At 42.6% G+C, this 24,441-nt stretch overlaps 1 protein-coding gene across 5 annotated transcripts in view; it reads left to right on the top strand.

Annotated features, from left to right (window-relative positions):
- ITPR1 (inositol 1,4,5-trisphosphate receptor type 1) overlaps positions 1 to 24,441 on the top strand; it is a 346,510-nt gene that overhangs the window by 297,241 nt on the left and 24,828 nt on the right. For all 5 annotated transcript variants that reach the window (XM_038772880.1, XM_038772879.1, XM_038772878.1 and 2 more), the window contains 7 exons: positions 2,780 to 2,955; positions 4,176 to 4,340; positions 8,598 to 8,793; positions 10,856 to 10,948; positions 11,395 to 11,537; positions 12,574 to 12,739; positions 15,031 to 15,191. In XM_038772880.1, the coding sequence (XP_038628808.1) occupies positions 2,780 to 2,955; positions 4,176 to 4,340; positions 8,598 to 8,793; positions 10,856 to 10,948; positions 11,395 to 11,537; positions 12,574 to 12,739; positions 15,031 to 15,191 (1,100 nt within the window). The remainder of the gene's footprint in view (positions 1 to 2,779; positions 2,956 to 4,175; positions 4,341 to 8,597; positions 8,794 to 10,855; positions 10,949 to 11,394; positions 11,538 to 12,573; positions 12,740 to 15,030; positions 15,192 to 24,441) is intronic.

Here is a 24,441-nt window from a genome sequence, read left to right as displayed (position 1 = left end):
GTAGACCTGCTGTTTCTTCACATCTGACTTTACAGGTCTTCATTTTGATTTATTTGCTCACAAGAGGTGATTAGCCCTTTTATGAGCCAGCTAATGAAGATCTGACCTGAGGGAATAGTAGCTTGCAGTCAATCCATTAAATTGTGCCCTATTGAGATTTTTTCTCAACACCTAAATTATGCAGAATGGATCATAAAATTTCTTCACTTGAGGCAGTGTGGCTCAGTGGAAAGAGCCCGGGCTTGGGAGTCAGAGGTCGTGGGTTCTAATCCCGGCTCCACAGCTTGTCTGCTCTGTGATTTTGGGCAAGTCACTTAACTTTTCTGGGCCTCAGTTACCTCATCTTTAAAATGGGGATTAAGACTGTGAGCCCCAAGTGGGACAACCTGATAAGCCTTGTATCTACCCCAGCGCTTAGAACAGTGCTTCACACATAGTAAGCGCTTAACAAATGCCATCATTATTATCTCTGTCTCTCTGAAACCACAACCTTCAGGTTTGGACTAAACTTAGTACTGATTGGGAATATGATATTATCATCTGTCCCAAATCAAGTTTATCTTTAGACCCAGAGGCCCTCCCTAAATCCTGACTTGACTATGCTGCCTTCCACAGGGTTCCTGGATATTTTTTTTTTTTTGAGCATGTTAGATTAACATTTTATGTGCATCAATGCCTTCTGGCTTTCACCTTCACTTCTGTAAGACAGTGCAACATACTGCTGCTAGACCACTGAGCTGGTCTTAAAAGGTGCTTTCTAAAGTATCATATTTTTCCACTTATTTTACCGATGATGGATAACCTACAGTGCAGTCTTTCAAAAGCTTCGACTGTAGACAACTTCAGATTTATTTTCATTTCCTGTTGCATTTTTGGACCTGCTATGATGATTTAAGAAAATACAGTCCCATTTTTCATTCATTCAATCATATTTATTAAGCATATGCATGCAGAGCACTGTACTAAGCACTTGGGCACTGTACTTTTCAGCAGGAATTAAAAACCTTTATTGAGCAGGTTGACCAATTGGAACCCTGTTTGTCTTTCCCCCTTCTTTCAAGTGACTTTCTTTCTTTTGAATGATATAGTACTTTCATATATTTCTTATCCTGCTGGAACTGAGTTTTACTACTTTTAGGAAACTTTGTTCATGTCGTTTTATTGGTAATGAAAAAATATTACACTTCCTGGAATTCTAATGTCAAGGATATGTTAGCTTTTCAATTAGGGCTTTATTCTGTCCAGTTCCAATGATATCCCATTTTCAAGGATCCTTGCAAGAAAACAGCTCAGGAGAAAGACACTCTTAATTTTGTAGTCCTGTGCCCAATGAGCCAAAACACCAACACCTTCCTGTAGACAAAACTGCAGATTCTAAAGTTAGAAGGAATTCGTGTCTTCTGTCTCTCTTTCTCCTGGGTCATGCTGCAATACCAAGAGATTGAAGATGTGAAACTCTTTTACATAAGAGGCCTTAATTGTGAAGTGCTACTTGTTTACATTTGAAGTAGACACGGAATGTGACAGCATTTTAGAGGGGTTTTTTATGATTGTTTAACTGAAGTATATTTTTAGCCATGATGCCTCATGTTATACAACCAGACCGTCTCGAGGGACACTCTAAATAGAAATAGCGTGAGTTGACAAAAACTGGTACAAACTATTTGACAGCAAGTACGATACATCATCATCATCAATCGTATTTATTGAGCGCTTACTATGTGCAGAGCACTGTACTAAGCGCTTAATTATACAATAATTATGGTGATGATTATGGTACTTGTTAAGCACTTACTGTGGGCCAAGCACTATTCTGAGCACTGGAATAGAGATACAAGTTAATCCGGTTGGAGAGAGTCTGTTCCATCTGGGCTCACAGTCTAAGTAGGAGGGAGTAGGATTTAATCCTCATTTTACAGATGAGATAACTGAGGCACAGAGAAATTGTGACTTGCCCAAGGTCACACAGCAGATACGTGCAGAGCTGGGATTGGAACCCAGGTCCTCTGACTCCTAGGTCTGTGCTCTTTGCACTAGGCCATGCTGCTTCTCTAAAATACATACACGTTTCTGACCTTGATATTTAAAGACAACAGGACTTATTCCTCTTTTGTCCCTGAGTGGATGCATGGATGAAAAGCGGGTCTCTTCCACACTGTGTGCATTTAAGAAAGTAGGGCACTTTTTTGAGTCCTTTCTAGCCCCTTGCCAATTGTAGTGAGCAGTGCATTTCTAAATAAGGGGCTGCCGAGACACTTAGGATGCTGCCAAAATGGTGTAGTTGGTTCTTCGGCAGACTGCCTCCTATTAAGTTTAGGACTTGAGGGAAGAAGAGAGCATGTCAAAAGCAGGACCTGGACTTAATTTGTTTTTCCATTAGTGGTAGTAGGTTCCACTGAGTCATCAACATCCTCTCACTCAGCCCCACTATGGGCAACTGCCCACATTGCTACACGGCTCCCTGGGTAGGGTGACGCTAAAGATAAATGCAGTTGTCGTCCCCCATTTTGGGGTTTCCGATGCAGGCACTAGAGGCTTCACCTCCTCCATTTTCAATTTTCCGTCAGGCTCTTTTTGCCTAAATGAACAGGCCAAGTTTGGCTTTCAATGGGATTTTAAAGCTGAATTGTTCAATGTGTGATATGAAAAAAATGGCATTCAAATAAACAAAATGGGGTATTATTTAAGAAAACTTGGGGAAATGAATTTTATGCCTGCAGCTTACAGTAGGTGAAAAGGTTGATCTGAAGGCCCATTTTTGGTTCTTTGTTCCTACTAGGTACGCTAGAGCCTCACTTATCAGGATTACTGTGGACAGCTATGTTGATCTCTTTGGCCATTGTTATAGCCCTCCCTAAGCCCCATGGCATTCGCGCATTAATTGCTTCTACGATTCTACGGCTAATATTTTCAGTAGGTTTACAGCCCACGTTGTTTCTTCTTGGTGCTTTCAATGTAAGTATAGCACGGTTTCATTGGCATTTTTCTGTGATCCACCTTTCAGTGTAACTTCATTTATGTCCCTGCGAAGTTTGTTTGGAGATGAAAAGTATGGATTAATCAGAGTAAAAACAGGTTGAAAATGATTGGGGTCTTTTTTAAGCAGCATTAGTAGACCAGCAGGAAGGGTGGTCACTGTAAATGTGTATTCATCCCCTTTAGGCCAAAGTGAATCAGGGGTAGGAAAGGCCTCTGTCCCTTGCAGTAAGACCCTGTGGAATCTCCTTCCCCTCCTCCTACTCCTTCTCCTCTTCCCTATAGCCTCCAAGCACACTCAGGTATTTCTGATACTTTCTCTGGGAGCTGACAACAGCTGTGATAGCAGTGACAGTACCATGGAACTGTCTCTGGGATCCTCCATAATCCCAAAATTTTGTTGGGGGTGGAGGGGAGGGGGTCTAGAGAACAGGTGAACAGTCCATGTTGGAGATGCAGATTTGGGGGGCACCTCCGATTTGGTAATTGAAACCTATGAGTACAGAAAGTATTTGAGAGGGGAATGTAAAGGGAAATCAAAGTATCCAGAATCGAATTTTGGGGGACTCTCACTGTTTTCAGGGTGAGGAGAGAGGAAAAGGAGCAACAAGGGAGTAAGGAGAGGTCATTAATGAAAAACAGGATAAAGCTGGATCCATGAAAACAAGGCCAGAAAGATTTTAAAGGAGGAAGCAAGGGAAATTATTGCATCTTCTGTTCTAGATTCTTCTATATCTTAGGTGCCATGTGCACAATAGAAACTAATTAGATATTTTTGATAATAATGATCTTAAGGATGATAGTTTTTGACCAATTTTGTTTGACTTGCTCATATCAGAGCCTTAGAAATGAATGTTTTTCTCATGAGCACCATACATACTTGCACTTATAGCAACATTTCATGTTAATGCAGTAGTTCAGATGTGTCTGCTAAGCAAAGTAACTAGGTGACTTTTGATAAATATAGTTTTTCTTTGTAAAGCAAACAACCAAGTTATGTTTGGAGATTAGTGCATGCTCTTTGCAGTCAAAATGAGCAGCCCCAAATTATGTAAAATGTCTGCATTACTTTGAGTCTCGACCAGTTACTGCTGCAGTCATTGGTGTGTGTTTATTTTGGATTTTCCACTGACTTTTCAAGTTTTCCTTAGGTTTTGGTAGGCCCACTTTCATCTGACATTTCCTGTGATTGTTCTTAGGTTTGTAATAAAATCATTTTCCTGATGAGCTTTGTGGGTAACTGTGGAACATTCACAAGAGGATACAAAGCCATGATTATGGATGTCGAATTTCTTTATCATCTGTTATACCTACTAATTTGTGCCATGGGGCTCTTTGTTCACGAGTTCTTCTACAGTTTACTGGTAGGTATATGTTCAGGTTTGAAGCTCTGCAACTGTTGAAAAGCTCCACGATTAGATTGTAAACTCCTTGAGGGCAGGGATCAAGTCTACCAACTCTACTGTATTGTACTCTCCCAAAGGCTAGTACAAGTGCTTTGCATACAGTAAGCACTCAATAAATACCATTGATTGATTGGTCGATTAACTTGCGGTGGAATTCCTTGACCTTTTCTATATGGAAGATATTTCCTTCACTGAATAACGTGAAGGAAACTATATACTGTATAATTTGTTGAAACTCAGCCATACACAGTGCTTGGGTTACGAAGGGATATAAGTCAGGTAATAGGTGAGGAGGAGATGCTTAGACTAGGGATTAGGCAGGGAAGCCTCCCCCAAATGATATTGTTTTGTTCTAAACGCTGTTCTTAAAATTAGTATTTTAGTGCTTTCTTTCCTTTAGAAAAATCAATTCTGTATAAAAGAAACCCCCCCTCAATTTACTATTTTTTAATGGTATTTGTGAAGCACCATCTATGTGCCAGGCACTATATTAAGCACTGAGATGGATTAAAAACTGATCAAGTTGGACAAAGTCCATGTCCCGCAAGGGGCTCACAGTCTTAATCCCCATTTTACAGATGAAGAAACTGAGGCACAGAGAAGCAGTGTGGCTTAGTTGAAAGAGCATGGACCTGGGAGTCAGAAGAACCTGGGTTTTAATAACAACAACAATAATAATAATAATAATAATAATAATAATGATAGTATTAAGCACTTAGAACAATGCCGGGCACATAGTAAGCACTTTATTTTTTAATGGTATTTGTTAAGTGATTTGCCCAAGATCACACAGCAGAAAAGTGGTGGAGCCCAGATTAAAACCCAGGTTTCTGACTCCCAAGCCCGTGCTCTACATTCTAGGCCACACTGCTTCTCTTTTGACTGGAAGACGTTTTTGGACTGTTACGACCTGGCTCACTGTATTTAACTTTGATCAGTGATTCAGACATAAACATTTAACGGCTGTATTGAAATGATTTTCCAACTTCAGAGGTCCAGGACAATGAACACAGTGAGCCCACTGAGACAGGAGACCTTTGATAAAAGTTATTTAGTTCAAATCCAAGCTGGGTAGTTAATGTCTTAGTAGTTTATGTAAATTGAGTTGGTTCAGTCCACTTCGTGGTGGGCAGATTTTTAATAACTAAATCAATTAACTGCTCACTCCCTTGTTGTTTGGATTAGAATGCAGAGTCTTGGAGTCTAAATTTTGAAGCTGACTAGATGTCGCCTTTCCCAGCGTGAAACTACACCAAACAAATAGAAGTCTGCTAATCCATAAACACACCTATCAGAGAAACTGATTAAGGGATTTACAATCTAAATGAGTGTATAAAAAACTAAATGTGAGATGAGCATTTGTGATAGAATTGGCAGAGGACAGAACAAGGGTAATGGCCCTGGTCCAGGCTTTCCTGAGAGACTTTCTTACTTCAAAATTCCATCCAAAAAAGAAAAGGAAAAAAAAAAATCACCCTTTAGGCAAGATGTTTTAAAGTGAACTAAACTCTTCCTCAGTTTTGGGTTTCAAGAATGGCAGGTCTTGCAAGATTAGCTTGTCCTTTGGTATTGGCTGTTACCAGGAAGAGCAGAGAGGATTCTTTTCTTTTCTTTTTCAGTTCACCTAGCAATACATTGGTGAACCAGTGGGTTTTCTGGGAGGTTTTGAGACTTTCCCACTTAGGAAATGCAGAGCTGCACCACTGAGTACATCTTTGTCTCAGCCTCTTTGTACACATTTGTCAGTCCCCCTTAGAGACCACTCAAAATCTGTGAGTAGGTCGAGAATCAAAGGTGCATTGTATATAGCCCACTTGAGAATGCACAATGCATTCTAACTCGTGTCCTCAAAAAACCATAAGGGTAAATTCAGATTGGGGGCCTCTTTGAAAGCAGCTCAGCCTGCACAAAGCTGGGGAAGGAGGGGAGGGTGTTTATCAGACTAATTCCTCATTGTCCCAGTGCCAGTTTGCCCCCTGGATCTGTGTGGTGGGGAGAGGCTACTGACAGAGAAATCTCTAGTTCTTGGGCTTTATCCTGGCAGTGGGCTTTGGGCAGAGTTTATTTTCCTAGCTACTAGCTCCAAGGAGAGAACTGAAGGAAGGTTATTTTTTTTAATGAACCTTTTACATTCTGCAGTTTGGTGCTTTCACATCTGTAATCTAGAAATGAGAGAAGATGAGAGGCTCAAAGATTCCACAGATTTTACCCTAGATCCATTCACTTGTAGAAGCACTTAAGAAGAAGAAATCGGTTGGTAACTTCTACTAGCCCCTTTGTCAGCCCGACCCAAAATTTTTACTAACTCCCTGGGCTTGATGTGGCTGATACCTCAGGTGCATCTGTCCTTCTTTATGGTAATGAAAAGCAGCCTTTGTGCATCTGAAACCATTAGAACAGAAACCATTAAAAGTCACATGCAAATTAGCCCAGGCTAACTGGCTGGGGATCTAAAGAAACTGGGCTGCTCCTAAAAGATATCAGGTTGCAAAGAAGGCTGTTAATAAAAATCAAAAGTGTGTCATGGTACTAATACTGGGCCAGACTGTAGGGAAACCTGTCAGCGCAGCAACCTCCTGACCACCAGACAGATCCAGAGTGCTTGCATATCAATCCATCAGTCAAATTTATTGAACACTTACTGTGTGCCGAGCACGGTAATAAGTGTTTGGAAGAGTACACTGTAACTGCTTAACAGACACGTTCCCTGCCCACAATGGTTCAGAAGCCAAACTTAGCCAAGTCCTTGCCCCTGATTGTTCTGATCTGGCTAAGTAATCTTGAAATTTTTTAATGATTTCATTTTTCCAAAGTGCTTCTCAAAAATGATCTCGTTTTCATTTATTCTGTCAATCAATGGTATTTATTGCCTGCCTGATGTGTGCAGAGCACTCTGCTCAGCACTTGACCCAGTCTGAACAGCATCAACTGGTCTGTGCAGCCAGGGCAGGGAGCAAATTGGAACCACAGACTCCTGAGAGCCAACCAGAGAATCCTGGCTGAAGACCCTGCCCCCACTGGAATCAGCCAATCAGGCAGTGGTATTTATTGAGTGCTTAATGTGTGCAGAGCACTGTACTAGGCACTTGGGAGAGTACAACAGAGTAGGCAGACACATTCCCTGCCCACAATGCACTTAAACGGGAACCATCTCTCCCCCGCCCGCCGCTGATGCCCATCCTTACTCCACAGCCAGCACCAGGTCACCGCCCCCTCCCCAATGGCCCACCCCATTGTCCAAACCTGTTGCCCCCCAAGGAGGGTGCGGAGGGAGCAGTGCCTGCCATCCCCTTGGGAGAGGGCTGAGGATACACAGCAGGTGAGGTAGCGCTAGTACTATCCACTAATCCATCAATCGATGGTATTATTGAGCACTTATTGAGTGCAAAGCTATGTATTAAGTGCTAGGACTGGGTAATAGAACCCATGTCTTGACTCCCAGACCAATACCCCCCACCTTTTTTTTAATAGTATTCATTAAGCACTTACGATGTGCCAGGCACTGTACTGAGGCGCAGTAGACCGCTAAACTACGCTGCCTCCCAGTACCCATTGTGGCACAGCCTCTGCATTGCCACCGCATCAGAAGAGGCGGGAAACCTGTTTCTGTCAGTGGAGAGAGGGATCTTGTGGACTGCTGGACACTTCCAGTTCTCCAGCACCACAGCTCCTAATTGAAACAGAGACAAGTGTCAGCTGGGAGGCAGCCAGCCCTGGCTGAGTGTGGATTTAGGTGGACAGAACTCTCCTCCAGAGCCTCTCTTCTGCTGAGGGCCGATCCAGAGTCCATGGTGCTGGAATGAGATGGGATGACCTGGTATATTGGACCACGATCCCCCCAACAGGAAGAGACCTCCCAGCCCCTTTCCATACCCCACCCTCTGAAGCCACCTAGTCACTCCCATGGCTTTTAGATAAGGCTAGGTGATTAGGCGATTCACTTTATCTATTATTATCTGAAGTTGTTGCCTTTGCTTCCTTCCTCCTACTCCTCCTTCCCCTTTGTGCTCATATACTTCCTCCCTAAATTACCCTTCCTATCTGCTTTTCATTGCTCCCACTCGCCCTACTAATTTTTACTGTTATAACCTTTAAAATGTTCATTGTTTGAAACAGTACCTTGAGCGCTTTAGAAATCAAATAAGCATTCCTTGTGAAAACTATAGTAATTGAATTCTGGGAATTATTGACCCTCCTTCTGCTCCCTTTTTTAAGCTTTTTGATTTGGTGTACAGAGAAGAGACCTTGCTTAACGTCATTAAAAGTGTCACCCGGAATGGACGTTCGATCATTCTAACTGCTGTTCTGGCCCTGATCTTGGTCTACCTGTTCTCCATAGTGGGCTACCTATTCTTCAAAGATGATTTTATCTTAGAAGTAGATAAGCTTCCCAATGAGACTGCATTTCCAGGTAGGTCACCTAGGTGGCTTAAAATTCTTGTTAATATAGTAGCAGCATTTTTGTGGTTGTCAGTGATGCTCTATAAAAGAAATGCTGAGGTGAACAGTATATGTTGACACATTGATTTCAGTTTTTTGATTCCCTTGACTTTTTTTTCATCCTGCCTATAGCTCTCACATATCTGCCTTGGGTGGGATCAAGCTGATTGTTTCTAGAATGAAAATATTTGTCATTGGTTCCTTGAAATATTTCTGGTTTTCATATTACCCAGCAAGATCTAATCTGAGAAATAAGACCTGGCTATTTTAGCTAACTGAGGTGTGCGGCTCTTGTTTTCTTTTTCAAATCTTGGACTATGAATTTTACTCATCTTTGTGATTCCTCCCCTCATTGCACCCATGTGAGCTTATTTGATTTCACTACTACCAGTAAGAAAGACCTGTGCCCAACTGGTGTGTCACTTTCTTTTAGTCTCCCCCATTTGATTATAAGGTCCCTGAGGGCAAAGATGCTTTAAGTTCTCTAAGCACCTGTGGTGAAAGTAAACCGTAACTGACAGAAACATGGTTTCAGTAAAAACTAAGAGCCAGACTTCACACTGACGTAGGAGGGGGATACAAAGTGCAGGTGTAAGTGGTATCTGAGGATATCCTAGCCACTGTTGTGCACCTATAGCCAGCCAAAGGAGCAGGGATTTAATCCCCATTTTACAGATGAGGTAACTGAGGCACAGAGAAGTTAAGTGACTTACTCAAAGTCACACAGCAGGCAGGTGGCAGAGCCAGGACTATAATCCAAGGGTGGAGACTCTCAGCCCCAGGATCTTTCCACTAGACCATGAGGCTTCTCAATAAATGCTCAGATGCTCAGTAAATACTATTGATTGAAGTGCTCAATAAATACTGTTGGTAATGTACCTTAAAAGCCCCTCTTATTTAGTGTATTGTATTGAAAACTACTGAAGCAAGTCTCTCAGCTCTCCCCCTCATACTCACTTCCCCTTCTACTCCTACCTCACTAATCTCCTAATAATAATAATGATGATGATAGTATATAAGTGCTCACTGTGTGCCAAGTACTGTTCTAAGCGCTGGGTTGGATACAAGGTAATCAAGTTGCCCCACGTGGGGCTCACATTCTTAATCCCCATTTTACAGATGGCGTAACTGGGCAAGTCACTTACCTTCTCTGTGCCTCAAAGTCACACAGCTGATATGTGGCCCACGACCTCCGACTCCCAACCCCGTGCTCTTTCCACTAAGCCTCGCTGCTCCTACTAGAGCCCAGCTTGCTTACTTTGCTCCTCTAGTGCCAACCTACTCATTGTACCTCGATATCTTCCATCCTGCTACTTACTCCTTGCCCTGCCTCCCAATCAGTCTGATAGACCACCACTCTCTCCACCTTCAAAGTCATTCTAAAATCACATCTCCAAGAGGTCTTCTCCAACTAAGCCCTCATTTCTGCTACTCCCTCTCCCTTCTGTTACCTATGTACTTGGTTCTGTACCCTCCAAGAACTTTATAATCACCTTGCCCTCAGCCCCACAGCACTTATGTATCTATCTTAATACTCTGACATTTCCCCTATCTGTAATTTATTTTAATGTCTATCTCCTCCTCTGGACTGTAAGCTCCTTGGGTTCAGGGATCGTGTCTGCTAACTCTGTTGTATTGTACTCTTCCAGGCACCTAGTACAGTGCTCTACACAATAAACACTCAATACCTACCATTGATTGATAAATCTTAGTCATGTGTCTTTCATGGGTAAATTTAAATTTTTAACTACCCAATTTCTTTAAAATTGAGGAGGCAGAAAAGATTTAAATGTTTGTTGCGGTGAGTGGCATTTCTAGTTAAAATATGCAGAAATTGAAGGATTTGTTTTCATCTTTTTTCAATGTTGACATCATTGGGAAGTAACCAGTCTCAACATCGAATTTGTAGTGCGGGAGAAATTGTTTTTATTGATTTATGAATACAGTTTTGTAAAGAATGAATTTGTGATGTAGTATTTTAGCAAGGTGTTAAAGACTTGTTCTTGCATTTGCTGTGTTCCTTGATTACACAGATACAGGCGAAAGCATGGCAAGTGAGTTCCTGTACTCTGACGTATGCAGGTTGGGTCGTGGGGAAAACTGTTCTTCTCCTGCCCCTACAAAAGGTAGGAACCTGTAACTGTGAACTTCAGCACCAAACATGAAATTCAGCTTGGTTTCATCCTGTAGTGCAATGCACATAATTTCGACTAAGAGATTTCAAAATGAACATTGACTTTTGCAAGGAGATGTAGGGATTAAGGAAAGTGTGTACGGGGAGGCAGAAAATAGGTTAGCAAAAGCAAGATTACATTGAAATGATTGTTTAACACCTTAAAGAAGAAAATAAAATAATCATACTAGAGTTATTTTCTATCCAGATTGAAAATAATAGGCTCTATTGATACTGACTGCATATTTTGAATGAATGTATTTGGATCTCCTGCCTGTGATTTTTTGAACTGCTGTTTGTGCTTGAAAAAAAATCACCCAGTAAGATGCCATTCAGGGAAAAAGTAACAATCTGTATCTTCTAATATTTTAAACCCATTATTATTTGCTGTATTAATAGAATTAATTTCTGGAGAAGAAATTGAGGAAGAAGATAAAGAACATACGTGCGAGACTTTACTGATGTGCATTGTTACTGTACTGAGTCATGGACTGAGAAGTGGGGGTGGAGTAGGAGATGTACTGAGAAAGCCATCCAAAGAGGTAAATTCATACTGAAGGGGAAGAGAAAAGAGGGTGGGGTGGGGGTGTGCTAGGGCTACGCAAATGAGTTTAAATATATACTGAAGAGGAAAGGGAGGGGGAGAAATAGCAAAGAAAATAAGGGTATCTAGTTTTACTTTATTTAAAAAATGCTTCTCTACTGTAGCGTGTTCACTTAATGGTTGGCTAGTAGCAATCTAGAACGAATGGCCTCTGTTTTCCATTCCGTAAGTGATCAGGAATAACTGAATAAATTTTCAAACCTGCTAGCTCCCATAAGTTTACGTTCAAGTACCGTTTCACGTAAACAGCAAGAACTACCAACGTATAATGCTTTCTAAAGAGGAAAATATCCCATATTTCCAGAAACCTGCTCTAGAGTTCTCAACCAATCAATCATATTTATTGAACGCTTATTGTGTGCAGAGCACTGTACTAAGCAGTTGGGAGAGTCCAGTACAACAGAGCTGGTAGGCACGTTGCCTGCCCACGAGGAGTTTAGAGTCTAGAGGGGGAGACAGGCATTAAAGTGAACTATGGATATGGACATAAGTGCTGTGGGGCTGAGAGTTGGGGGGATAAGGGGTACAAATCCAAGGACAAGGGTGATGCAGAAGGGAAAGGGAATAGCGTAAATGAAGGCTTAGTTGGGGAAGGCCTCGCTTGATGCTGCATGCCTGATCACAACCTCGAGCAGTATTCAGACAGGCACATCCCATGGGGAGAACGATCCCTGATTCCTAAATAGCCTTCTGTCTGGAATGTGGAATAAACACATGTGTTTATCGGAGAACTGACTGCAGTTGTACAGTTCAGCTGTACAAAGCATTGGTGTTCATTCACTCCTGCAACTAGGGAGAGGAAGATTTTTCTGGCCACTAGCATATTTCAGGATGCCCTGACAGCCGATGGCAGAGCTGTCTAGTTTGAGATCTTTGAGTGTGATTTCTGGACGTTGTTTTGCCACTGAGCTGTCGGGAAGCAAAGTAATAAGGGTAAAATATTGGAATTAATTCAGATGCTTCTCTTCTTACAGGAGCCCCTCTTTGCTGCAAGAGTGATTTACGACCTTTTGTTCTTCTTCATGGTGATCATTATTGTCCTTAATCTGATTTTTGGGGTCATTATTGACACTTTTGCAGACTTGAGAAGTGAAAAGCAGAAGAAGGAAGAGATTTTAAAGACCACGTGTTTCATTTGTGGTGAGTGCAATGTTTGCTGCCCAACTCCAGCTGGCTCACCTAAAAGCCAAGCAGAGCTGAATGCCATTTCTGCCGGAAGGCTCAGAGAAATCTGAGCTATAATTCAATCATATTCATTCATTCAGTCATATTTACTGAGTGCTTACTGTGTGCGGAGCACCGTACTAACCGCTTGGAAAGTACAATTCGGTAACAGAGACAATCCCTACCCAACAGTAGGCTCACAGTCTAGTAGGGGGAGGCAGACAATGAAACAAAACAAGTAGACAGGCATCAGTAGCATCAAAATAGATCAATAGAATTATAGCTATATACACATGATTAATAAAATAAAGTAATATGTACAAATATTCACAAGTGCTGTGGGCAGGGAAGGGGGTAGAGAAGAGGGAGGGAGTAGGGGCAATGGGGAGGGGAGGAGGAGCAGAGGGAAAGGGGGCTCAGTCTGGGAAGGCCTCCTGGAGGAGGTGAGCTCTCAGTAGGGCTTTGAAGAGGGGAAGAGAGCTAGTTTGGCAGATGTGAGGAGGGAGGGCATTCCAAGCCAGAGGTAGGACGTGGGCCAGGGGTCAGTGGTGGAACAGGTGGGAATGAGGCACAGTGAGGAGGTTAGCGGCAGGCGAGTGGGGTGTGCAGGCTGGGCTGTAGGAGGAGAGAAGAGAGGTGAGGTAGGAGGGAGCAAGGTGATGGAGACCTTTGAAGCCAATAGTGAGGAGTTTTTGCTTCATGCGAAGGTTGATAGTCAACCACTGGAGATTTTTGAGGAGGGGAGTGACATGCCCAGAGCATTTCTGTAGAAAGATAATCTGGGCAGCAGAATGAAGTATAGACTGAAGCGGGGTGAGACAGGAGGATGGGAGATCAGAAAGGAGGCTGATGCAGTAATCCAGTCAGGATATGATGAGAGATAACTGTTGCTAGACCTCTCCCTGGGTTTCCTAGGTATGGAGTGGCCTAGTCAGAACTCTGCAGCATCTGTACTCAGAGTTGAAAATGCACCGTACAAACCATCTTCTCTTTCTACCGTATTTAGAGCAGGATTGCTGGGTCCACAAGGTACAGTAGATGGATAAAGGAAGAGATGTTTGAACTGGGCCATGCTGTATTCATAATTGATGTGCCTCCTGCTAATTTCATGTGAACCATTCTTCAATTTCCTCTTTCTCTCTGATCCCGCTCCTTACATTCAACAGACTCTGAAGCCTGAATAGACGGGAGTATCTTCCATTCAGGTCCTGAGTATCTCTGAAATATGCCCTGCAAAATGCAGCGTGGTCAGTGTTCAATGAAAAGCATTGTTCGCAAAACAAGTAATCAATCATGAAAAGAATCCTGAGGAACATGAGCTGCCAAAGAAATTGTTTTGAATCTAGATAACATATTTAAAACACTGTGTAAACCATCTTCTGGGAATCAAGAGGAAATTGTCAGATGAAAACAGATTTAGATAATATTAGGAAGCAGCATGGCCAAGTGGAAAGAGCATGGGCCTGGGAGTCAGAGGACTTGGGTTCTAATTCTGCTCTGCTACTTAAGAGGTCATGGGTTCTCAGTGGTCATGGGATCTAATCCAGACTCTGCCACTTGTCTGCTATGTGATCTTGGGCAGTCACTTAACTTATCTGTGCCTCAGTTACTTTATCTGTAAAATGGGGATTGAGACTGTGAGCCCCATGTGGGACAGGGACTGTGTCTAACCTGATTACCTTGTATCTACCTCAGTGCTTAGAACAGTGCTTGGCACATAGTAAACACTTAACAAATGCCATAATTATTATTATTATTATCATTATTACTGCTATGTGACTTTGGGCAGGTCATTAAACTTGTCTGTGCTTCAGTTCCCTCATCTGTAAAAATAGGGATTCAATACCTGTTCTCCCTCCTACTTAGATTGCGAGTCCCATGTGGGACCTGATTATCTTGTATCTACCCCAGTACTTAGTACAGTGCTTAGCATATAGTAAGTGCTTAATAAATAGCCCAATTATTATCTCAGTTACTACTTCTGATGGTATAGGTTATTGATATTAGAAAATTTATCTTTTTTGTTTAACCAATTTATCCTCCTATTTGGGGCCTTATATAATTTGCTTGATCTAACTGAGCCTATGCACTATAACATGTATGTTGATGCAGGTATTAAAATGCACATAAGTTGCTACTTTTCTGATCCGTGACCAAGTCACACATGAAGCCCTAAGACGTTTCTTTTTTTCCCATAAAACCTATTCTGTTGGTACTTTTTTCTGAACCCTAGAATTAAAAGAGGGATGGTGTACTTCTCCTTTTAGGCTTGGAACGAGATAAATTTGATAACAAGACGGTCACTTTTGAAGAACATATTAAAGAGGAACACAACATGTGGCATTATTTATGCTTCATTGTCTTGGTGAAGGTAAAGGATTCCACCGAATACACAGGGCCAGAAAGTTATGTTGCTGAAATGATAAAGGTGAGTGAAAATTCTCTCATGTGCCATTTTGTTTGGGCTGTGGAGTTCTAAAGGGAGTTTGTGGTGTGAATTTGTATGTAACACAGGAGTTGCCACTCTGCAACAGAACAATTTAGTCTAATGTGATTTTGCTCGCCTTTGCTTAGTGCTTTAGGGATACTTTTTGCTTTAGGTCAAGTATGTATCCTATGAAAGAAGATATTTGAATCCCAAATTAAAGGAAGGCAGCACAGTCTAACCTTTTAGCGTATTTCACCACCATGAGGCTGGCAAAAGAGGCGTTTTGGAGGATCTGAATTTATGCTGTGGGAGTTCGAGCCATCTGCCGCTTCATACCTGTGGTTTCTAAACCTCATTAAAATGTTCGTGTGTTTGTGTGTGGCAAGGTTAGGAGGCATGAACTGTAAAGTCTAGGTAGTTTTTTTATGGTTTAAATTGGCCTTCGCTGAGGGAAGGGAAACCATTCAGTTTGGAAACTTATGCAACGCCCCCCACCCCCCCGCCTCGCCCCCCCGCCCCAGGTTAGTGGAGGGGGGGGGGGGGGGGGGGGCTGTAAGTAAGTCTGTGAGGAGTCTGTCCAGTAGTGTGGTATCCTAAATGATTGCTCCCATTTTTCCCATTTTTGCTGCCGTAATTTGAAAGCATTTCAAGTAAACAAGCTTAAACTCAGGCCTGCTTATGTATGTGTAAGCTTCTGAGGAAGTCACTGCCGCAATAAATGCTGCCTTTCAGTTTGAAATTGTTTATTTGATTGCAGTTGGGAATTTATAACTGTTACATTCTTCCAAAATTCTGTACTGACTGGGCTTTGTCAGAGATATTTCTGCCTGACATGTGACATATATATATATATATATATATATATATATATATATATATATATATATGTATGTATGTATATATAATATATACACACACACACACACACTCTCTCTCTCTCTCTCTCTCTCTCTCACACAAATCACTGCCCCTATTTTTCACATTTTGAGGGCCAGTATTAGATTCAGAGGATTCATATTTTGGGGATATACCCTGTGAGGCATATACCAAAAATACGAAAAAGGCATGCACACTTATTAGTTTTAACCTTCAGAATCATAAATTGCTCAGTTAAAGGAAGATGTGGCCTGGGGTTTTATTTTTTAGGCTATAAATCTTTTAAGACATTTTCCCTTTTTCCCCCCACTGAAGTTACAGAACATCTTTAATGTGCAGATCTAAATCCTTCTGAGGTTGATTTGAAGTTATCCGCGTTATTTTGGGGTCACTGAAACCTCCGGCCTAGTTCTGTGTCTCTGTTTCAGTAATGAGGGCTTAAAGAAGTCTTGTGAGCAGTCACCTGATAGGGGATTAGCAGGCTCCAAATCGCAATCTCTGCTGCCTGAAAACCTCCTTGATTGCATTGTTCAAGCTCCTTAGCTCCCTGGATTGACCATGTTAGAGGAAATTCAGCCCTTGTGGATCCCTCATTAGTCACGCATTGCACATTTCTGTGTACGAAATCCTAAAAATGATGGTATCTAAAAACCTTCAATAGGCATATCAGACTTGGTCAGAAACACCAGGTGTTTTGAACAGGTAGGTGAGGTTCAGAGGGGAAGTAAATCTGCCAGTTTCACCCCTCTAATTATCAGCCAAGATGGAGAAAGGACTGTTGTTTGGAGAGCGGGGTGGAATTGATTCTGAAGGCAAATCCTTGTGGAGGAATCCCCCCGAGGGAGAGGCCGGTGAAGGGAGCTAGCAGAGATGAATGATGATTGGCTATGGAATTCTACCTGTAGCCAGGTGTGCAGTTGGGTGAGATTCCGGTCTAGGTGATTTATACATTCACTGCCATTTTAAATATGGGGAGGAAGTCATTGGACAGCCAACATAAAAAGAAAAAAGATACTGAAGTATCCCTGTTTTCCTCGTGGAAAGGAAGCTCAGGCCTGCCATGCTGTAGAGAAAATCTGGTGATGAACCTTAACATTAGTGGAATTTGATGTGGTGATGGAAGAATATGGCACTGCTACCCATGTATCTTTTGCTCTATACAAATTGTATGTACACACTCATATATAGATGTTATATACACATAGACCAAATTCTCCTATAGCATGAAACCTAAGATCCCCCAAAACTCCACATTCAGGAGCACTTGCATTGTAGCAGTTGCCAATTACTAGGCCTCACTGCTTTCCCAATATGAGAATCTCCTGTAGACCACAGTAAGAGTGGGTTGAGGGTCTTCATTTCTTGCAAAATCTAATGGATATAAAACATACTTCACAGGTGTGTGTTGACATGGAAACCTACTTACATATATCCTAGTGTGATTGAGATAAGTGCTATTGAGGAGCAATGTAGCCTAGTGGAAAGAACACAGGACTGGGAGTCAGAGGGCCTGGGTTCTAATCCCAGCCCTGCCAGTGGCCTGCTGTGTGAACTTGGGAAAGTCACTTAACTTCTCTGTGCTTTAGTTTTCTCAGCTGTTAAATGGGGAGTCAAGGCCTGTTCTCCCTCCTCCTCAGACTGTGAGCCCCATGTAGAATAAGGACTGTGTCTGACCTGATTACCTTGTATCTACCCCATCACTTACAACAGTGCTTGACACATAGTAGAACTTAATAAATATTGTAATAATAGTAACAGTGATAATATCTGGTGACTTTTTGGGTGGATTTTTTTAGGAAAAGGAAAGTAAAAATATTTTGCTAATAATCATAACAATGATAATATCTGGTATTTTGGGTGGATTTTTTTAAAAAAAGAAAAATATGATTCCATGCTAGTGAGCCCAGTCTTTTCTTTCAAACAAATTTCCAGGAGACTGGATCCCACCAAAACCACCCCTCCCCAACAACTCTCCATTCCTCCATCTTTTTTTTTCTGCTCCTCCCCTCACCCAGCACTCTCCCAGGTCAAGTCTAGTCCTTTTTTAGGAACAGAAATTTCACTATCTGAACAATTACTCACCTCAGGTACTCTCCGCCCCACAAGCCAATAGTTCAGTAAAGGAGAAGTCTTGACACTTCTATTTTATAGTGAGAGGAAAAATATCCTTGTGCGTGACCTCTGACCTCTCTTGAAAATATGACTTGAGATTGAAAGCCAGAAAACTTCGTAACCTCTACTGATCACCTATGAAATTGTCCAGGGACATTAGGGTCTAAGGGTTCCTGAAGAAGAGGGATTATATGCTCTGCATACAGTAAGTGCTCAATAAATGACACTTATTGATAGGAAATTAATTTTTACATCACATTAAGGACTATCTAGAAAGAGAGGAACTGCCTAACTCAGGAGGCATCCAAGTTGCCTGTGTGTGCTACTGTTGAAGACGAGTTGGGCTAGCTTTCAGGAAAGCAAACTCCTTTTCTGGCTTCTTGGCCATCTACTAATCAATCAGCCTATTGTATTTATTTAGTGCCTACTGTGTGCAGAACATTATACTAGGCTCTTGGAAAAATACAATCTAATGAAGTTGGTAGACACACTCTCTGCAACAAGCAGCTTACAGTCTGTAGGAGAATCTGCTGATCTTGATTTTTGAGAGCTCCTGAAAGAAGAGGAGCAATTGAAGCTGAGCTAAACCGGCCAAGAATAGTCAACCTTTCCAAATCAGCTTCTGATTTTGCACAATCCTTTACTGTGAGGTAAAGAGCAAAGTTGTCAGCACCGGTTGTAACTGTGAAGTTAGCACTGCCAGAGAGGATCTTGCCACTTCCTGAGAGAGAAGAAAAAATACACATTCGAATAGATCAATTCAAGGCAGTGTTTGAAGAACCCGTATATCCCGAGAAGCAGTGTGGCCTAGTGGATAGAGCATGAGCCTGGGATTCAGAAGAACTTGGGTCTAACCCCGCCTTTGACTTCTTTGTGCCTCAGTTACCTTAGCAGTAAGATGGGCATGAAAACTGTGAGCCCCATGGGGGACATGGACTGTGCTTAACCTATCTTGTATCTACCCTAGCGCTTAATATAGTGCTTGGTGCATAGTAAGTGCTTAACAAATACCATAAAAAAACAGGAAATCAAAAAATAGCATATTAATCAGAGTGGTGATTTGGAATTTTAATCAGACCAATTCTGCCCTGTTTGGAAAACACTTTCCCCCTACTTAGACTATATAATGTCTTTATCAAGTACCAACCACAGTCTGAGCACTGGTTAGCACCATTTATGGGGAGGGAACATGTCTACCAACTCGGTTGGGTTGGATTCTCCCAAGTGCTTAGTACGGTGCTCCACACACTGTAAGCACTCAGTAAAGACAATTGATTGTGGTAGCCATACACTTCTGGCAGTTCTTCCACCCCATTGGCACATGTCTTGGCAGCTCCCAAAGTTTTTTCTGGCAACTGTGAGTCTCCAGGAAAACGATGTTTAAGTCTAGTTTGAATGAAGTACCCCGGGTGGGGAGGGTGTTTTCCCCAGAGCTCAAGATGGATCCTCTTGTCACACCCTTCAAAACCAAAAGGGGAAAATAAAATCAGTGTCTGACCAAGAGCCAGAAAAGTTGCCTGACAGATGTTTGGTTACCATTTCTATCCTGGATTGGGGTGGGTGGCAGAAAGAAGAAAGAGAGGGAGGGGGAGAGAGAGAGAGAGTCTATTTCTGCTCAACACTATCAGGTTTAGATTGCAACTTGTCCAACCCAAGAAGACAGCAGACCCCAGGTCATCCTAGACTGCAGAACACAAGGAAGACCAGGGTGATTTGTCCTTTTCTTCATCTCTGCTTAGCCACATCCTCTTCCTCCTTCAGATTCTCAAAACCTTGCATGAGCCCAAACTGGAGAATTCAGAACCAAATACTATCCCTACATCCCCAGGCAAGCTGATTTGTCAGCATCCTGGTTCCAGTTCCTGGGTCATTCATTCATTCATTCAATCGTATTTATTAAGCGCTTAGTGTGTGCAGAGCACTGTACTAAGCGTTTGGGTCCCGGAGAAATGAGTGAATTAGAAGAAAAAATTCCCCTATTCCACCCCCAAAAATTTTTTTGGCCACTTCCTTGCTCTGTCTCTAAGGAGAGAACAGAAACCCTCAGGTTCCCCTACCTCCTGCCTTTCTACCCGAGGCCCTTGCTCTGGAGGTGGCTGGGGCCCATGGGGGGATTTAAGTCTTTCCAATTATTAGACCATCAGAAAGCTTTTGTTGGGACTAGACTCACCATGGTCCGGGCAGCTGCACACTGAGGCTCCAACGGTCCCGTTTACCACTGGACTTGTCAAACTCCTAACTTTGCCCTTTATGTTGTTTTTGTATTTTATCTTACTTTATCTTTCCTATTATGCCTGTCTCCCAACCCTTCCCTGCCTTATTCTTAGATGGGGAGCCCCTGGAGGGCTGGGAACCACGTATAACCTCTCAACTCTGTACTCTTTCCCAGTGTTTAGTACAGTGCTCTGTATGCGCTCATGCACACAGACACACACCCAGTCATATTTATTGAGCACTTTGTGCAGAGCAATGTACTAAGCGCTTGGGAGAGTGCAATATAGCAGAAATAATCCCTGCCCGCAACAAGCTTAGAGTCTAGAAGGGGAGACAGACATTAATATAAATAAATAAATTACAGAAATGTACATAAGTGCTGTGGGGCTGGGAGCTGGGGTTGGGGGTGGGGGTGACTAAAGGGAGCAAGTCAGGGCAACATGGAAGGGAGTGAGAGAAGAAGAAAGGAGGGCTTAGTCAGGGAAGGCCTCTCGGAGGAGATGTGCCTTCAGTAACCCTTTGAAGAAGCAGAGAGAGTATTTGTCTGTCAGATATGAGGAGGGAGGACGTTCCAGGCCCTAGGCAGGACGTGGGCGAGAGGTCGGCGCAAAATAGACAAGATAGAGGTACGATGAGTAGGCTAGCATTAGAGGAGCAAAGTGTGTGGGCTGGGTTCATTCATTCATTCAGTTGTATTTATTGAGCACTTACTGTGTGCAGAGCACTGTACTAAGTGCTTGGGAAGTACAAGTTGGCAACATATAGAGATGGTCCCTACCCAACAACGGGCTGACAGTCTAGAGGGGGGAGACAGACAACAAAACAAAACATGTGGACAGGTGTCAAGTCATCAGAATAAATAGAAATAAAGATAGATGCACATCATTAACAAAATAAATAGAATAGTAAATATGTACAAGTAAAATAAATAGAGTAATAAATCAGTACAAACATATATACAGGTACTGTGGGGAGGGGAAGGAGGTAAGGCGGGGGGAGATGGAGAGGAGGAGAGGAAAAAGGGGGCTCAGTCTGGGAAGGCCTCCTGGAGGAGGTGAGCTCTCAGTAGGGCTTTGAAGGGAGGAAGAGAGCTAGCTTGGGGGATGTGTGGAGGGAGGGCATTCCAGGCCAGGGGTAGGACGTGGGCTGGGGGTCGACAGCGGGACAGGTGAGAACGAGGTACAGTGAGGAGGTTAGTGGCAGAGGAGCGGAGGGTGCATGTTGGGCTGTAGATGGAGAGAAGGGAGGTGAGGTAGGAGAGGGCGAGGTGATGGAGAGCCTTGAAACCGAGAGTGAGGAGTTTTTGCTTGATGCATAGATTGACTGGTAGCCACTGGAGATTTTTGAGGAGGGGAATAACATGCCCAGAGTGTTTCTGCACAAAGATGATCTAGCAGCAGCGTGAAGTATAGACTGAAGTGGTGAGAGGCCGGAGGATGGGAGATCAGAGAGGAGGCTGATGCAATAATCCAGTTGGGATTGTAATAGGAGAGTAGCAAGGTGAAGTAGGAGGGGCAAGGTGATTGAGTGCTTTAAAGCCAATGGTGAGGAGTTTCTGTTTGATACAGAGGTGGATGGACAACCACAGGAGGTTCTTGAGAAGAGGAGAAACATGGCCTGAATGTTTTTGTAAAAAAATGATCCTGGCAGCAGAGTGAAGTATGGCCCCCCTTTTTCTCTGCTTCCCCCCCCCCCCACCATTACCCCACTTGCTCCCTTGTGCTCTTATCCCCCACAACCCTACAGCACTTTTGTATGTAAGTGCATATTTATAATGTGAATATATCTATAATTCTGTTTATATTGATGCTATTGATGTCTGTTTACTTGTTTTGATGCCTGCCTCCCCCCTTCTAGACTCTGAGCCTGTTGTGGACACGTATTGTCTCTATTTGTTGCTGAACTGTATTTTCCAAGCACCTTAGTACAGTGCTCTGCACACAGTAAGCACTCAATAAATACGATTGAATGAATGAATGACTGGGGAGTTGGGAGAGACAGAAGGCTGAGAGGTCAGCAAGGAGGCTGATACAGTAATCAAAGTGAGATAGCATAAGCCGATTGGATTAACATGGTAGCAGTTTGGATGGAGAGGCAAGGGTGGATTTTAGCAATGTTGTGCAGGTGGAACCCACAGGATTTAGTGATGGGTTGAATGAAAGAGAGGAGTCAAGGACAGCACCAAAGTTACGGGCTTGTGAGACAGGAAGGATGGTGGGGCCATTTACAGTGATGGCAAGGTTAGGGGGAGGACAGGGTTTGGGTGGGAAGATAGGAAGTTCTGTTTTAGACATGTAAAGTTACACACACACACACAGCTCTTAATAAATAGCAGTACTACTACAGGAGTCAGGTTAAGTTCCCTTTGTGTCACCTGGGACTCTTGAAAGCCCAGGAAACAATCGGGGACTGCAACAGTCAGGAAAACAGACAGGAAGCTCCACTTTACCCACTTCTAATGCTGTGGAGTAGAGCAGCCCTAGATGAGCTCCCCAGGGCTGGGGCTGCCCACCCTGACCCCAAGCTATCAGGTAAATGGAGGTTTATCAAACTGACTTGATGTAATCCATTTCCAGCAAAAGGTGACTGCAGCTGTACTGTCTTTCCAGACTTCTCTTTGGAGCTGGCTGGGTGGCAAGATTAGTATCATTATCCCTATTTGATGGAACAGCAATAAGTACTTATGGTTTCTCTCCCCAGTATTATTGCTGCACCCCAACTCCACCATCATTGCTCAGAACCACAGCTTCACTTTGCAGCTTTGTAGCGGAAACAGTTTGTGTTTTAAGATAAACCTCAGATTATTGGATAGTGAAAGAGGCATTACTATAAAAGCCCTTTTGTCCATGTAAATCTTCTAAACGTGGCACTGAAACTGCTTCCGTAGTGACACTTCTCATTCTAGAGCTTGCTTTAAAGTATCACTTGGTACTAGAAAGATGTTCACATCTAAATCAACTTGGACAGGAAGCATACATGTGCTTTAAAATACACTATGACTCCACAGTATGCCTCATCACAGCCCCACACAGAAAGCGGTAGGAAATTCTCGATTTTTGTTTGGCTTTGGGTTTTTTACAGTTGGAACAATAGCAGCAGTTCAGTGACTTATAAGTATTGGCCAAATGTCAGTAGAAAATTTGATTCTCAGTCTTGCCTATATTGTAAAGGATTTTATCTGCCAAAGGCATTGCAGCGGACATGAGGAGTCAACTGCTACTTTTTCAAATGATTTGGTTTCTTTAGAGAGAAGCAGTGTTGCTCAGTGGAAAGAGCCTGGGCTTGGGAGTCAGAGGACGTGGGGGTTCTAATCCCAGCTCTGCCACTTGTCTGCTGTGTGACCTTGGGCAGTCACTTAACTTCTCTGTGCCTCTGTTACCTCGTCTTTATAGATGGGGATTAAAAGTGTGAGCCCCACTTGGGACAACCTGATTACCCTGTATCTACCCCAGTGTTTAGCACAGTGCTTGGTACATAGTAAGCACTTAACAAATACCATTATTATTATTATTAATAATAAAGCAAATTTTGATCTTGCAGCATTTCCAATTTTAAATTTATATTTGGTGCTCTTAGTCTGTAAGCCCCAAGTGGCCAAGACTGTGTCTGATCTGATTGTCTTGTGTCTACCCCAGCACTTAGCACAGTTTTTGGCACCGACTAAATTTTTCATAAGTAGAAATCATGCTGCACAATATTTGACCCTAAGCAGTAGTTTTTTGGATAGGGAGTCTATAGGAATTCAGGTTAATGTATGGAATAGTGGCATGTATAGTCCTGAGAACAATTGTATCAAATATAGAAAAGAACCAGTATATTATATTTCTTCACATTTTTCAAGACAAGTAACTAGGGAAGTCAAGACTTAAGTGAATAAGTGGATTACGCTCATCTAAGATAATTATAAAGATGGAAGGTAAATGTCGAAAAAAGGCGGTGCCATGACATTAAGCCTATCTATTTTATAAACTGACTATGGGTTTCAACCTGTGGCACGCACATAGCAAGCTTTGTGTTATGGCTTTGTTCAGAAAGCACTTTTATTTTT

This window comes from Tachyglossus aculeatus, chromosome X1, assembly GCF_015852505.1.
Source record: "Tachyglossus aculeatus isolate mTacAcu1 chromosome X1, mTacAcu1.pri, whole genome shotgun sequence".
Taxonomy (NCBI): domain Eukaryota; kingdom Metazoa; phylum Chordata; class Mammalia; order Monotremata; family Tachyglossidae; genus Tachyglossus; species Tachyglossus aculeatus.
This window is presented reverse-complemented; position numbering and strand designations above follow the sequence as displayed.